The 16,854-nt window shown below is 39.8% G+C and overlaps 1 protein-coding gene across 1 annotated transcript in view; it reads right to left on the reverse strand.

Moving 5' to 3' along the window:
* Positions 1–9,858: 9,858 nt before the first annotated feature.
* The window catches only part of PPA2 (inorganic pyrophosphatase 2), a 38,749-nt gene continuing 31,753 nt past the window's right edge, over positions 9,859–16,854 (reverse strand). Inside the window, exons 11-12 of the mRNA XM_075032321.1 lie at positions 11,076–11,115; positions 9,859–10,042 (exon numbers count right to left, since the gene is read on the reverse strand). Of these exons, the coding sequence (XP_074888422.1) occupies positions 10,014–10,042; positions 11,076–11,115 (69 nt within the window). The 3' untranslated portion in view covers positions 9,859–10,013. The remainder of the gene's footprint in view (positions 10,043–11,075; positions 11,116–16,854) is intronic.

The following is a 16,854-nucleotide window of genomic DNA, read 5'->3' on the forward strand; positions in this document are numbered from 1 at the left end:
CTAAAATAACTGGGGAAGTTGAGGCTACCATCTGTATAACCCCTTTCTAAGCATCACCACAGTCTGACCGTATTCTCAGAATGAGAAACAAGCTGCTGTGGTCAAAGCGTGTGTCACAGGGTTTTGCCAAGTGATAGAGAAAAGCTGATGGGCACTGAGAAACAAACAAGGGAAAGAGGGATCTCTTTCATTTGCTCCCACTCACAAGTATAAAATTAGAGCAGTAACACACAAGGTGGGAAAAAAGATCCCTCAAAAATCCACTTATTTCTTTCACGTCCACAGTCATTTTAGAATCCTAATCTCTCTCTCGTTTTCATGTATATTACGTCCATAGTGCATATCGCCTCCTCTCACCTTGAGCACCTAGACAACTCCAGTTCCAACACTCCCTCCTACAAATCGGTGCTCTCCAAAAATAAGTGCACGAGACCCCACCTTGCCTGAACACCCACCATCCCCAGCCTCAGAAACACCAGCTCAAGCTCAGCAAGGAGAAAACAGTCTACAGCTCTATTGCTGCCTAATCCCACGTGACAGATCAATTTTTCCTCTGTGTAAGTTCCTCAGCTTTTCACTCTCTACTGTGTACCCCTTCTGCTGCCTTCTTGTCTCAACAAAAAGGCAGAACTCCTCTGAGGGCAGCCATATTGCATACAAAATATACATGGGGTGCCGAAGGCCCATCTTCTGCAGAAATCACTTGTGACTGGATCATACTATGATGCCAACTCCCTGTCAGCCCTCTCCAAGATCATCTGGATCGGCCTAACTAGAATTAACAACTTTGGAAGGGAAAAGGGAAGGGGAAAAAAAGAAAGAAGAAGAAGAAAAAAATTACCTACTGTTTGCCAACAAACAAACCAGAAAAGTGTCGTTGAACTTCTCCTTTTTGTGCTCTTCAGATGGTTCTCTTTTTCAGATGGAAAGGGGAACTGTAAAAAGAAAGACTTTTCTCATCCTCTTTCCAAACTGGCATGATGAACATCCAGGGTTTGAGGTTGTTGTTATGAGTTTGGTTTTGGGGGTTTTTTTGAAGGCTGAATGCTTACTCAAATTCTGAGCTTCATGGTCGTATCATCCTACCACTAGCTGTGACTCCACTAGGCAACAAGTTATTCATTACTGTTTAAAATGAAGCACAGAGATTTTATTCCTGCACTGCAGTCCCAGTTCTGACACTATCTATGAACAGACCATTCCCCCTAGCAGCAACAGAGCAGAAGAGACATCCACCACTAACCGTTCACGCCATGCCTTGCTCAGAGTTACCACTTCCTCAAATCTGCTGACTTGTTCAGTCCAGTTATCCCTCCTTTAGCCATTTCTATCAAAATGCCCTTGGTTCAGCTACACAATCAAAACTGCAAATCTTTGCAAGCCTGATCTGAGAGGTGGAAACCTCATGAGGCATTTGCTACAGTGAGATATTTTGCATCCACAGCATTTTGGGGACAATCTACTCAACTGTCTCAGTCTTACCTGTAAAATCTCTCTTCCAGAACTGCTGCTTAATTTAACATAGCTAAATCGTGCATTGCCGAAAGAAAGCACATAACACCTTCTAGTCCCCTAACAAGAGGGAGGGACTATGGAATAAAATCCTGGATATGCTTACCTTCCTATCCTTCCCTCTCAAGGGTTTCAGGTCCAAGTGGAACACCTGTTGGAACCCACTCTACACTGCTGCACTAGGACTTAAGATAGTACTTAGAGCACAGCTTCCAGCAAAGGCAGATCTGCCTCAGTGTGTTTGGAAAATTAAAGAGGAAAAAAAGCAAGAGATCACTCAATTGATTATCACAGCTGGTTTTTGCTGATAATACTGTAATCCAGTTAATAAAGTTGCAATTGAGTTTAACTTGGCTCCCTGTCCTTTAATGTAAATATTCTGCTGCTGGCATTAAACATGTTAACATTGGACCATATGGTCGGAACACCACACTTTTACTGAAACAAATATCATCAGCTTAAATAAAAAGCCAAATATACAGACTCCTACACCATTAATGGAAAACTACTAACAAATATAGTTAATTATTGGGACTGTATGAATAGTTCAACTTAAATGGCTACAGTCCCATCACACAAATATTTTCAGTCACCCTGCCAAAGGAATTGCCTCTAGTTTACACTTTCATCAACATGACAAGATTGGAAGTAAGAAGAAAGACAAGACCTCAGTAGGTCTGCATTAGATGCAGAAGTTTCTTCATGTAATATAGGATTTTAACCTCCTACCCCTGGCACCAGGTGTAAGGTGACAGTTCTCTGTCAATGCTGTAAAAGTGTTTTATAGTAACATAGTGCAGGTCAGTAATTTCCAAATGCCAGCTCAGAGGGTTTGCAAAAACAATTCAAGTGATGCTAGCTTAACTCCTGGAAGGCAGTAACTCTTCACAGTTTGGTTGCACATTAGCAAAATACATGTTGGTTGGTGTTGTTCATGGAAGCTCTAGGATTCAGCTGGCAAAAGGACAGAATAGATAGGTTTTAGGCCAGGGAAAAGTACTTCCTTGAAGGTGAGTCACACTTGGTTTACTTTTATCTCCTTTGTGAACACAAGGTTTCCTTTTGTGGGCCTCAGCAACATGTGGTACATGGACCAACAAGACATTAAAACACAACAGCATGGATCTAAGGTCCCAGCATCCTACATTTTTACTACTTAGGGTATGATAAATTTATCACTTAAACTTTAGTCCTGCTTACATGACTGTTTTGTGTTACAAGCAGCCACCATTGCTCCATATATTATATAACTGTTTGTCAAACAATAACACCGTGGTATTACACAGTATAGAGGTTGAGAGGTCAGGATAAATCTCTGTAGAGTTCACCACCTTCACATATCAGCCACTGTCCCCAAGTAACCCACTAATGTTCACTGCTCAAGTTCTCTCACTAACAGAACAGGAATAGCATTTAATTCTTCTCCCATCTCTTACCTGTTTTCCTATTCAGAGTGTTAGCTCTTTGAGGTGCTATATATATTTCAACGTACATACTACAATGCTCTCTGATCATGATTGCAACAAGTTCTAATAGATGCAGAAAATGGTTATGGCTGCAAAATGAGTTTTTTTCATTATTCATACTCTGAAAAATAGCATCTTTAAAATCAGAAAAAAATAGCTTCCTAGTTGTTATAGGGAATGCGCATTTCATTTCTATGGATACGCTATATCATTTGATAGTTCAGAAGACTTCAAGGCAACATTGTTTCAAAATGAAGAATTTTAAAATAGGCATTTTTAAATAGGAAAAATTTACAATTTGAACATTCAGAAAGCAAAAACTGATTATTACAGAAGAGAACTGGAAATGAGTCAGCTACCTCTATTCACTATGCAACTAAACATCATAAAGAAACAATTTTTGCTAAACTTATTTTAATAAACCTATATTTAGAAAGGGATTAGGCTTTTAAGTTAGGAGCTGGTGTGCATATGTTCATTAACTGCTACAACTTGCTTGGTCCCTTCCTGGTAAAGGGCACTTCTCTCGCCCCGCATTTTTCTCCCTTCTCTGAAAAAATAACTTTTGTTTTTACATGAGATCACCAGATCACACATTCAGTGAAAAATATCACATGCTGTGCAACTTGCATACATTACACTTTCAGGCAGACCATAAGCATATTGGTATGATTCAGATTAGCTATACTACGTATATAACAGAGAGCTTGCACGTCACAGAAACATCATTATGATATTTTCAAGAATTGTGTCACTTTTTCCAAGAAGTGTGCATTAAGGAGAAACATCTAAGGCTAATTTGCATTTCAGTTGGAGGTCCCACAAACCATTCCAGCTCAAGATAGAGAGCTAAGTGAATCAGAGAGCTACTTTTACAAAGCAGATTAACATAATCGGGGAGCAACACCTTTACATGATTTGTAGATAACAAAGATGTTCTGTAGATACTTAGGTCTACAGAAACATGAATTTCAAATCTCCCCTCGTATTAAGATAGGAGATGCCATTTCCTTTCCCACATTTGGGTCCCCTCATTCCCTTCTTGTTCTCCCAGTTAGCTGCACAGCCAGCTACAACTTTCTTTTCATACACACTTCACAATGACCCTTGCTCAGCTGCCCTGCTCTTACCCTGACTCCTTTTCTCTTGCAGGATTTCCCTTACACACCCACAGAGCTATAGAAAGTTTGACAGGATTCCAAAACTCCTCGTCTGAACACTTAGAAACTTTGTGCTGCCAACCTACATGGTAGAGAGACATCTGTTAGTAATAAGGCTTCCTTGATGTTTAAAGTTTTTAAGCAACTAATGCCCACAACATTACTGTAACATAAACACATACTGTCCCTATTTAAACAGGCAAAAAGCGAAAGAGAGAGAGATAAAGGTTTATGGGGTTTGTCCGAGTCAGAAAACTGCCCAAGTAAAGGGCTAGGAATTCCTAAATTCTTGATTCCCAAATAATCACATACAAGGAATAAATAATCTAGTCAAAGCAAGGCAATAATGAGACAAGAAGTAAATTTCAGTGTGTCAGGGGAATTTTGTCCTCACCTGACTGTGCCTTCCCTCTCGTCACAGCTCTCCAGGGAGAGCAGGCTGCCAAATCCCGCTCATCTAGACATGATTTTTTACCACATAGCAGGTCTTCTAAATAGCATGAACTAGCAGGATATTTTCACTTCGACTCTTAAACCAGCTTTGTTCCTAGGCCTCCTATGATGTAAGAGTTAACATGATCAGAACTCCCAGGTGGTCAAGAGTTACACTTTGAAATTGGCTTTTCTGCACTCCAGAAACACCACACATAGGCCATCAGGGGACTTGAAAGAACTGCTTAAGAACAGAGTCTAGTCTTCTGCAGAACTCACAAGGATGAAGATGCCAATTTACACCTTGAACTTTCACCACCATTAATGCTCTTTTCACTCTTAAGGTAACTACGCCATCAGACAACCCTTGGGCAGATCAGTCCGACTAGCAGGCTAGCAAAGCCTGCGTTTTCAGTCACATCCTTCAGAAAGCCTGTCGGTATAGCTAACCTTCTCGCTGTAAACAAAGGTGAATGTGTCCTACGTTTTCCTAGACACTGGAAGGAGTTCCCCTCTCAATGTGGGGGAAGTGTCAGGTCTCCATTTGGTAGAAAGACCACTCACAGAAGAAACTTCTCTACCCATTTTACAGGTAGCATAAAGATTACATGGTCTGCCCAAGCCCACAAGGTACACTATGGAAAAGCAGAATTTAAAGTTAATTCTTCGTATTCCAAACTGAGGCTTTTGATACCAAGTAGATGTTTATTCTTCAGCATGTTTTCAAATGTGAAATACAAAATGCTAAGAAAAATCCCAAACCTGTAGTTGGTATAATAGTAGCAGACAGCAGTCAGATACACAGAGCAGACAAACCAGTTTCATAGCATTCCAATATCCCTGTCCTGATATACACACCAATAAATGAGCATAAATCTAGTAACAGCTACAAAGTGCAGCCATTTCAGTGACTACACATACTCTCTTCATACTGAAAGAGAAGCTTACATGACCATCCAGTGATCTATTAGTACTGAACACTGCACACAAACCCAGATCTTCAGGTCTGAAAAAGACCCCTTAATTTCCAGGCAAGCATTAATACATATACAGAAGCAAACCACAATGAGTGCAACTGAACACATAAATTTGCATATGTGCTGTAATACCTGGGTAATGCAAGTATTATTCTTCCAAAGATAATAAACAAAAAAGTTAGTATTAAACTTGGTGACATCTGCGAAGAATCTAGAAACTTTATGAGGATGTTTTAAGGGAAAAAAGCTAACAGGCAGGAGTGTTCTGGCACATAAGACATATTCTTCATGCACAGAATAGTGCAATTCTTTTTGGCTTCTGCATTTTCCCTTGCAACAGGAAACCCTTTTCTGACCCTTGCAGTAGACCAAATCACCAGCAAAAATCTTACTTTTGACTTAGCATATTCAATCACTGATAAGGTTGATACAGTTGTAACTTACCAGATCGAGAATGAGAGAAAACATGCAGCACTATCTGAATTCTGCCTGTAGCTCCAGAACACTTAAAAGCTTCTGCCACAAGAATTAGCAATTAATTAATTAATTAGCCAAAGCCAACAAATAATCACAAAGTGACAATCTACTGCAGCGAGCTCGGCTTTTTTTGGTCTACCCTCTAGACCCCACCTGTAGTTTCAGGAAGAGAGCGCTGCATACATCCAGTATCCTGCTGCAAAGAACAGTAAGCTGTGAGAAATCAAAGACTGTGTGTGGATCAGTCAGCCAACATCGCTGAGCACCCAGGTCATCTCTGCACAACCCAAAAGACTCCCAGAAAGTCAACGCAACAACAAATACAATCGCTGCTTTCCACTGGTTTCCCCCACTCAGGAGAGCAAAGATTAAAGTACTATTTCCAGGCACTTAGGGGATGCAATTCCAACTTCTGTGTGGTAGATAAGTGTTCTTCCTTGGCAAATGCATCCTATTGACATCTCCAGTTCCATGAAATCAGCAGTCACATATTGCTGCAATATTTAGGCAAAATTGTTTTAAAGCATTTCAGTCACTCCTGTTTGATGTTCTGTTAATTACTTTGATTTGCCTTAACCTCCTAGATCTGTCTTCCATTCTTTCTGTTCTCTTCCAGTTAACTTTCACCTCTTTGTTCTCTAAATCCCAAATCTCTTGTCCTCAGGGACTGGAACCCAGGTTATGAAACCTGGTAAGAAATCACCTTAAGCTTTGCAGCAAAGACAGGGAAAAAAAAATTTGTACCCTACTGACTTAATACTGTTTTTGCCTTTTAACTGGACTGAAATTGAACTACAATCCATTAAAAAGATTTTATCTCAGTAAAAGCAAAGAGAAGCATGAAATAATACTTCAGTCAGCTTAGGACTGCTTCATGCTGTAGCTCTCAAGTATTAATACAAGTGGCAACCACAGGCAAGTTATAGTAAGGCACTCTCCTTGCATAACATCTATGAACAGTTCTCCCAAACACAATTCAGAATTACTTTCTATTCTTCTGGGGGTTTTCAGAGGATGTCCGTTGTTACTAACAGCATGAAAATAACATCCTAACAGTGACAACTGTTACAATAGCATGCTATTTTCACAATCCTTTTATTTTCACACTTTAAAGAATAATGGACATTACTTCCACATAAAAAAAACTCAAACCCCATTTTTGCCTGGGGGGAGTGAAGTGCAGACTCCATGTCAGTAAAAGGTACTACTTTGAGCAGCAGTTAATGATCTACATATGTAAAAAGAACCTTCACGATCAAAATAGTTAGGGGAGGGGGGAGTAACCTCTTCTTTCTCTCCAAAACAGACAAAAAGAAGACATTGAGATGCAAAGTTATCCTTAAAAGAAATATATACATATGTGTATTATATATTCAACACAGAAAATACAGTTAAGATGGATTTATTTCAGGGGGGGTGGGGGGGTGGGGTGGAAGATATTTATTTCTCTTCAAGACATCTTTCCAGGCAATATTAGTATCAGATATGAAAGTTCTTTTCATAGAACTACCAAGAAGTAGACATTGCTACACTAAACTTCCCACTACAATGAAGCCAATTTTAAATACAACAATATAGGCATATAAATACAGACAAACAGAAGACCCAGCCTGCGAAAAAAGCCAAAATAAAATAAAAAGTGTTTATTCCACAACTTTGTTTTTCCTGAGGAGATCTGAAAAATATATTCTAGTTTCTCTGCCCCATCCCCCTAATTCTCTTATTAGCAGACATTCTCTCCACAGCTATTTCATTACGCTTCATTTCTGAAATCCACGTCAGTAGCATTTAGTACATTTTAGCAGCAAGGCTACACGTAACTGTACATCTTTTAATCCCACTTGGGAAAAATCTTTAGAAAATGTGCATAAACACATGTTGAAAGCAGTCTGAACACAAGACAGTCATCTGTTTATATATACTACATGGAAGAAATATTTTAACATTTTCAAATTTATGATAGTATTAGGCATTTCCAATCACTTCAATTCTCAGCTTTCCCAAGTACTATTTGTTATTTTCTTGCACAAGGTCTAATCTGATCTAGAAATTTATTTCTCCTGAATTCCTAACCACATGCCATCAACACAGTTATAAATTAAAAAACACTACTAAAATTATTTGAAGTAAAAATGAAGTAACTTCTGACCTACTCTTGATAGTTCAGCATGGGTATGTTTGTAATCAATACTTGTTTTTCATACGCATACAGCTCTTCATTCTATGTCTTAAAAAAAAAAAAAGGGGGGGGGGGATAAGGACAGCAGTGACCACTGTACAGGGAAGATAATTTGATTTTACACAGTGCCCTTCATTGTCCAGCTGTCCCTAAGCACTTTACAGAACAGTAAGCCTCCTAGATGTACCACTAAACGGACAAATACAGCAGCTGTTCTGCACTCCTACAAGTGCTCACCTCTAACCAGAGTAATCTCATACTGAGAGGCTGCACAAAAACCCAAGACACTAGGGAAACATTTACTGTATTTAAAAAAAAAAAAAAGGCCATTATATCTGTAGGTACAATGCTGCACATAGTTAGAATTCTAAAGTATAAAATAAAGTATGGGAAATCAGTAGTGTAAATGTATGTTGGATGTAAGGTATCTTTTGACTTAAAAAAAAGTAGTCCTTAATATCTGAGGTTTACGTTGCATTTTTCATACCACACCTAAACTCTGTGTAGAAAACAATGCAAAACTCTATGCAGATGGGAGAACTCTCTCTACTCCTAAGTGCTGAGGCCCAAACTGAGATGTCCAAAGTGACTGGTGCTTACACACTAGACAATATTCTACAGGAAAGTCTCTAGACCAGGAAAATCACCTCCTAAAATCAAAGAAACATTCCCAAAGGCATAAGCTTTCTTACTAATAACTTATTCTTTGTAAAGAAAAGTTAGTCCTCTATGGCAAGCCACAGCCTAACTTTTTCAGTTATCTTCCATTTTCATTGTGTGTCAGCAATATTAACCTTTTGTTTCAGTCATCATACAAAGCAGATAATGCTCACCTTTGGCCTCAGTAACAAGCTGGATAAAGCTGTCTGTCTATATTATCATTTCCTCTCTTTCTACTTAACAGCTGGCTTTTTTTGGTTTTGTTTTTAATGAACACCATGGGTACCAACAGGCCGGATATAATCCTGCAGTAGAAAAAACGGCAGATATTTTTACCATGAAAGCACAAAGCTCAGTTCTATACATTTTATTAATCTTGTCTCACTGAATGAGGAACTATGAAAAGCCATCAGGCATACACAATTCTAAAAATGGAAGCTTTCCATAAGGAAAGTCCTTCCTGTGTGATGGAACACAGAAGTTATCAAAACAGGATGTAGTACAGAGCATACATGCATCCTTACTTCAATTGTTACAGCATTAGCCCTTCCTAGTTGAATTACTCTTTGGAGTGAAGTTGTATTTGTTTTTTTAAAACAAGTATGCTCTGCTCATAACTCTATGAAGCATGCAAAGACAACTGGGCAGAACAGTGAATACAACTCAGGAAACAATGCACAGTTGCATATTGAAGAACATGGTAAACTGCTAAGCCTATTACATAAAGATTATTGTCTACTTGAAACAGATTACAGTAAGGGTGGCCAGACAAGCCCTAAGATACAAATTAACAGAGTCTTCTATGCACCTGATGGCTGGATTATTCCAAAATCTGGACAACAAGGTTGAAAACACCTTATCTCCCATCTCATTTGATACTACACTTCAGGAGTGGATAAGAGCAATTCTGGACTTCTGAGATTCAGAAACAAACAAGCAAGTCCTCCTCTTCCCTCTGCTCCACCCTGCACAAAGACAGACATAGAAAGGAAACATTCATTTTGTGATGTCAGTGTTTATTTACATGACAGAAGGTTTACACAAGGTGAAAAGTTGTTTCAACAGGAACCCAACAATTAGTGCTTTTGCCTGTCTTCAAAAGAGGGATGGCTTTAAGATTTGATGATGCAGCTTCAGAACACTTTGACGATCACTTGGGAAAAAAGTGCCAGGAATCAACTAAAACAAAAAAAATACACATCAAGAATTACATTAGTACTATACAACTAGCCAGACACAAACACTTGAAAAAGCAACCTTCTACCCTTTCAGCTATATCCCCTCCTGTAACAATACTGGTGAGCTTTATCACCAGCCTATGTAAACCACAGCCTCAAAATAGTATCTTTTCACTTTAACAGTTTGGCTGAAACAATCCTGCAACAAGTCACAACGCTGATGTGACCATCCCTGGAAAACATCAAAGATCAGGCAGATTATGTTCAGTTGTCCATCAGAGGCCTGAGATATAATAGTTCAGTAAATAAATGCTATTTATTGGCATGCCATATAAGGCTAAATGGAATGCAACTTGCTTTCCCATGACATGGACTACACAGATGTTACTTTGCAAACAATCTGGAACTTGACTCATGACTAAGTTTCTCTTTGTGTTTCTGTAACTCCCTCCATCTCAAAAAGCACGTATGTCTTCTCTATAGTTCCTGCCAGTAGAAAAAAAAGTCTTTTTTTTAAAGTAGTTAACAAAAATGAAAATGTAGGATGCATTCTTCTTTCTTGACGAAAAACACATGTTCCGTTAACATGAAAAACAGTCATAATGAAAGACAGAATTTTGTCTTTAGAACTTACACTTGAAAATTAAGTATGGTTATGTCACTTTTAGGAGAAGGGGCTGTTTATTTGATTAGGTAGCTACTGTGAGGAATGACAAAAACTAAGGCAAAACAACCTTTCGCCTTGAAAAAGGATAAATGTCATGCATTTGCCTTCCATGATCAGTGACAAAAAAATTCAGCCTTCTTATCTTTTTATGTGGACTACACTTTTCAAAAGCAATCTTCTCCCACAAACCATCCATGAATTTCTCCCCATGTTCTATTTAACAGTGGACAGGAATTACAGTCTGACAGAACAGAACTATTATCATTCTCATATGCACAAACCCACATTTTTTCAACATGACAGTTTTTATGTCAATTTTTAAAGCAAACAATTAAAGAAATCACATGGCATTTGGGGAAAAATGTACCTTCTGGGGAAACAGAATCTCCATTCACAGGCACTGGTGCCTAAAAAAAGAAAAAAACAAAAACCAAAGCAACATATCAGTGTTTATTTTAAGTTTCACAGGTAGCACCAAAACTCAAAGCTATTCTACTGCTTAAGTCAAGAGATATTAATACAAACAGAACTTTCTCTTGCCCCCACAGGGCAATGCTCTACCTTACAGAATTTCCCTTTTCCTTTTTTTCCCCTGTAACTACTGTACGAATTTCTTGGTTGCACATAAATGACAAAACACACATAATGAGTAATAGATCAACATCTTACCTAATGTAAAGGGGATTTTCCTACTGTATTGTCTTTGAGGGTTACAGGATTTGCTGTTTATATACGAGTAAAAAATGCCTTTCCAACTACATTACATTTTTCAGTATAAAGGTACACATGAATATATACACACACACACAATTTACATTACATATATGCAAACATTTTTAAATAAATGTGTAATTAAACTCTTTTACAACCACATTTTGACAGAGTAGGATTCAATTCTGTGGAAAATGACAAATCATTTTAAAAAACACAGGTCCAGGACTGTAAGTCCAGGTCCACTTCAAAGCTGGATACACCACTATTCAATCACAGTATTACATAGCATGTCTTGTCCTATTACTTAAAGGACAAAATTAAAGCCAGTTTTAACACCAGCTGGAAGCAACTTGCCTCTCAACAAGGATGCTAGTTACTTTCATAGCAACAATCCTCCACTGCCCTTCCATCAGCTCCTTACAAACAGCAAGTTTTCCAACTGACAGAACCGATGGGAAAGAAGCAGAGAACACCTCAGCACAAGAAAACCCGCCACGCTCACTCACACACACAAACCAAGTGCAAAAAACATGTGGATGTTGGCTTTTGCCATGACGCAAGCCTACTCCAACTACACTTACCCAAGAAGATAAGCCCAGGAGTAATCACTTAGGTGAACCATGCAAAAAAAAACCCCAACCAGCTCAAAGGCACTGTTTACAGCTGTTTGAAGCTTCAGAAGAACAAAGCTGCACAGTGACCACCCATGTCTTCCACACCAACACGTGGAACTTCCTGTCACTACTTAACAGCATGTGAAGACGTTAATGAAAACTTTGCAGTATCCTGCAGGCAGGGAAACTGACCCAGAAGCCGCACAGCCAGGCTTAGCACAGCGCAGCACTCAGACTGAGCTGCACTGGTGTGAAATTCCCTCGCGAGCCTGCCTCCCCCAAGCAGGCACAGGTCTCTACCCAGGGAAGAGCAGGTCAAAGCCTGTGAGGAGGGAAGGGAAAAAACAATATTCTTTTTCCCACTTTACCTAGGATAATTACCTGCACAGGGGGGTTATGTGACTGGTCTGAAAAGGGTGTGCCAGTATGACAAAGATAATCTAGGTCTTAGAATCATAGAATCATTTGGATTGGAAGGGACCTTTAAAGGTCATCTAGTCCAATCCCCCTGCAATGAGCACGGACATCTTCAATTAGATCAGGTTGCTCAAATCGCTGTTCAACCTGACCTTGAATGCTTCCAGCGATGTGGCATCTACAATCTCTCTGGGCAACCTCTTCTAGTGTTCCACTACCCTCATTGTAAAAAATTCTTCCTTATATCTAGTCTGAATCTACCCTCTTTTAGTTTAAAACCATTACCCCTTGTCCGATCATAGCAGGCCCTGCTAAAAGTTTGTTCCCATCTTTCTCACAAGCCCCCTTTAAGTACTGGAAGGCTACTGTAAGGTCTCCCCAGAGCCTTCTCTTCTCCAGGCGGAACCACCCCAACTCTTTAAGCGTGTCCTCACAGGAGAAGCATTCCAGCCCTCTCATCATTTTCATGGCCATCCTCTGGACGTGCTCCAACGGGTCCATGTCTTTCCTGGGCCGAGGACTCCAGAGGTGAACACAATACTCCAGGTGGGGCCTCACCACAGCAGAGCAGAGGGGCAGAATCACCTCCCTCAACCTGCTGGCCACACTTCTTTTGATGCAGCCCAGGATACGGTTGGCCTTCTGGGCTGCGAGTGCACATTGTCAGCTCATGTAGTTTTTCATCCACTAGTACCCCCAAGTCCTTCTCTGCAGGGCTGCTCTCAATCCATTCATCCCCCAGTCTGTATTGATACCCAGAGCTGCCCTGACCCAAGTGCAGGACTTGCACTTAGCCTTGTTGAACCTCACCAGGTTCACATGGGTCCAATTCTCCAGCTTGTCCAGGTCCCTCTGGGTGGCATCCCATTCTTCAGGCGTGTCATCTGCAAACCTGATGAGGATGCACTCAATCCCACTGTCTATGTCACTGATGAAGATATTAAACAGTACTGGTCCCAGTAGCGACCCAAGGGACACCCCTCATCACTGATTTCCATCCGGACATTGAACTGTTGACCACTAGTCTCTGGACACGAGCATCAAACCAATTCTTCATCCACCAAACAGTCCATCCATCAAATCCATATCTCTCCAATTCAGAGAGAAGGATTTTGTGGGGGACTGTGTCAAAGGCCTTACAGAGGTCCAGACAGATGACATCCATAGCTCTTCCCTTGTCCACTGATACAGAGGCTCCATCACAGAAGGCCACTAGGTTTGTCAGGCAAGTCCTGCCCTTGGTGAAGCCACGCTGGCTGTCTTGAATCACCTCCCTGTCCTCCATGTGACTTAGCATAGCTTCTAGGAGGATTTGTTCCATGATCTTTCCCAGGCACAGAGGCAAGGCTGACAGGTTAGTAGTTCCCTGGGTCCTCCTTCCAACCCTTTTTAAAAATAGGTGCAATGTTTCCTTTTTCCAGTCACCAAGGACTTCACCTGACTCCCATGACTTTTCAAATATCATGGAGACTGGCTTGGCAACTACATCAGCCAATTCCCTCAGGACTCTGGGATGCATCTCATCAGATCCCGTAGGCTTATGTATGTTCAGGTTCCTCAGGCAGTCACAAACCTGATCTTCTCTTAACAGTGAGACTTTGCTCCCTTGGTCCCTGCCTTGAGGTCCATCCACTTGAGAGGTGTGGGAAGAAAGGTTGCCAGTGAAGACCGAGTTAAAAAAAGTTCTTGAGTGCCTCAGCCTTCTCCTCAACTGTTGTTACCTGTTTGCCAGTTGTGTTCATCAGGGTGGGGTACATTTTCTTTGACCCTCCTTTTCTGGCTGACATACCTATAGAAGTCCTTATTACTCTTTGCGTCCCTTGCCAAGTTCAACTCCAACCATGCCTTCACGTTCCCGACCCCATCCCTATACAACCAGGCAATGTCCCTACACTCTTCCCAGGATACTTGTCCCTGCTTCCAGTTTCTGTGTATTTCCTTCTTGCCCTTCATTTTGACCAGCAGGTCTTGAATCATCCATGTGGGTCTCTTGCCATCCTTTCCTGATTTCTTAGATGTGGGGATGGAGAGCTCTTGTGCTTTATGTAAAGCGTCTTCCAGGCCTTAACACCAGAACCTCCCCTCTCTTTCCAGTAAAACCAAAGCTTCATCTCATAAGGCAGGGAGAACCAGTGGTCACCATGTATAAGGAGGTGCCTCCCACTTCTGGGATAATTACTCTGAAAGTTTGATATAAGGACTCAATACCTTCCCACCAGGAACAAATCAAAACCATATCCCACCAAATGAGGAATCTCTTTAATACACAACCCTTTCATTTGGAACACTGTTTAAAAAAACCAAACAAGTAAATAATATAATTTAAAAAAAACAAAACAAAACAAACCCACAAAAACAAAAAACCCAGAGCAAAAACCCCACCAATTTTTTGTTTCACAACTGGCCACTGAACAGAAAATTCTGCTTCTACCAAGTCCCAAATGGAAATGTCCTCACAGAAAACATGTAGGGAGAAAGGCAGTTAACAGACTTTCTTGCTTAGATCTGAATTATTTGAAACACATTAGTTAAGTACACAGATTCAAATTTTTTTTTAAAATTTTTAAATTATCAGGAAAAGCCAAGTATTTTCCCCTGTAAAACACAGTTCTGCATTTTATCAAAAGAGACCTCATCTAGCAAAGCCTTCCTAGTCCACTTTCCAGTATTGTAGGGGAAGAATTATGTGATAAGTCTGAGAAACACTGCTCTGCTAACTATATATAGATTGTCTTGGAGATTTTCCAACTTGCAAAGTCCTCAGCAGCTTCTTCACAGAGCAAGTGAGCAAGCAGTTCTCAGGATTAATGTTAAACAAAGGTTTGGCTGTCCTGGTCAGTTTTACAGATGGCAACACTTAAAAGCCTGAAATAAACAGTACATCTTAGCACTCACACATTCAGCTACGAAGCTTTATTCCTCCTGGGTTTAGTTTTCAACATACACTAACACTGGAGCTAAGAAAGAGATGAAACAATTTTCAGAGGCTAGAGAACACTAGAAATATTCACTACCTAGTGTTAAAACTCAGCTGGGTTTGTAGTTGCAGGGGGCTGGTGTAATTTTGGCTGGTTCAAATGTTCAGTGTGTGTTCCCATATGCACAGATTATCTTCTGTCTCTTTAGGATTGACTGGACATGGCAACTTGACCAACTGTAGAATCATTCCCAGTTTGCCACCAACACATATGACAGTACACATGCCTATCGTCTAGAAACTAACTCAGTGGAGTGAAAATTCCCCAATACAGACAAGCTGTTCTAGTCCCGTATCTGTAAAATAATGAAAGGTCAAATAATAGCACAATAAATCCTACTGAAATCAACAGGACTATCTTGGCAACTACCCAGTCAAAATCTATGTGAAATTCTGATTAGTGCACAATTTGGTAAGCATTTGGTAAGGATTTGTTTGTTTTCCATTTGGTTCTTATAGTTCTCTTGCTCACCATAAAAACTGGTTCATAACAATACTGAGTGTTGCTTTTTGGGTGGTTCTGTTTTGTTTTTAAGAACTCAATATACCTTATTTAAGGCAATTATCACCCACTCAAAAATTCCATAATTGGAGCCTGACCCAAGAAACAGAATTGTAGGGAATCAGCTCTCGCTGCACAAGTAGCTCAGAAATTTTGCAGTAGCTGAAATGTTTCTCACTTTACTTGCATACAAAGTCTCTACCTTAGCTTTCATTCTTCTGTTTTTATCCAGAAGTTAATAGATGGACATAAGTTAGAAGAAAATGTATCTGGTTTTAGTTAAAAAAAAAAAAACAAACAGAAGAACACAAACAAAAAAACCCCCAGACACAGGCAGCTTTCATTTAAAATTACCACAGCCATTAAAATTCTGCAGCCAACACTCATGTGCTTTCACTTCAGTTTGAAAGAGATGAATGCCTGACAACCAAAGTGGGCAGTGTAGCGCACTAGACAAAAAGATACTTTTTTGAAATGTGCAAGTCAACCTCCCTGCTTATATTTAGAGTTTGACTGTCCACCATTCATAATTCAAGAGCATTTTACTTTTTTTAGTTGTCATAGATTGGAAATTGCATGCAGTATGAACAGTGTTTAAAAGAGCATTGCATCTTTTTCCTGTCTGAAAAGTACCAAGGGACAGTACCCTGCAAAGACACAATTAAAATATTTAGACTGAACTTAAACAGAATGATGGAAAGGAGTATGTGATGACAACTTCACAAAAAGTTTAACTTAAAACCAGTATAACTTAAAAAAAAAAATAAACGTGAGGCACAAAAAAGCCAAGAAGTGGTAATATTTGATAAGAAGGCAAGCACTCATAATAAAAAGAGACATTAAAGTTTGATACAAGGTACCAATTTTATGAACTGGTTTTACTAACCTCCTCCTCAAAAAAACAGGAAAATTTTTGATCTAT

Source organism: Buteo buteo, chromosome 1, assembly GCF_964188355.1.
Source record: "Buteo buteo chromosome 1, bButBut1.hap1.1, whole genome shotgun sequence".
Classification (NCBI taxonomy): Eukaryota; Metazoa; Chordata; class Aves; order Accipitriformes; family Accipitridae; genus Buteo; species Buteo buteo.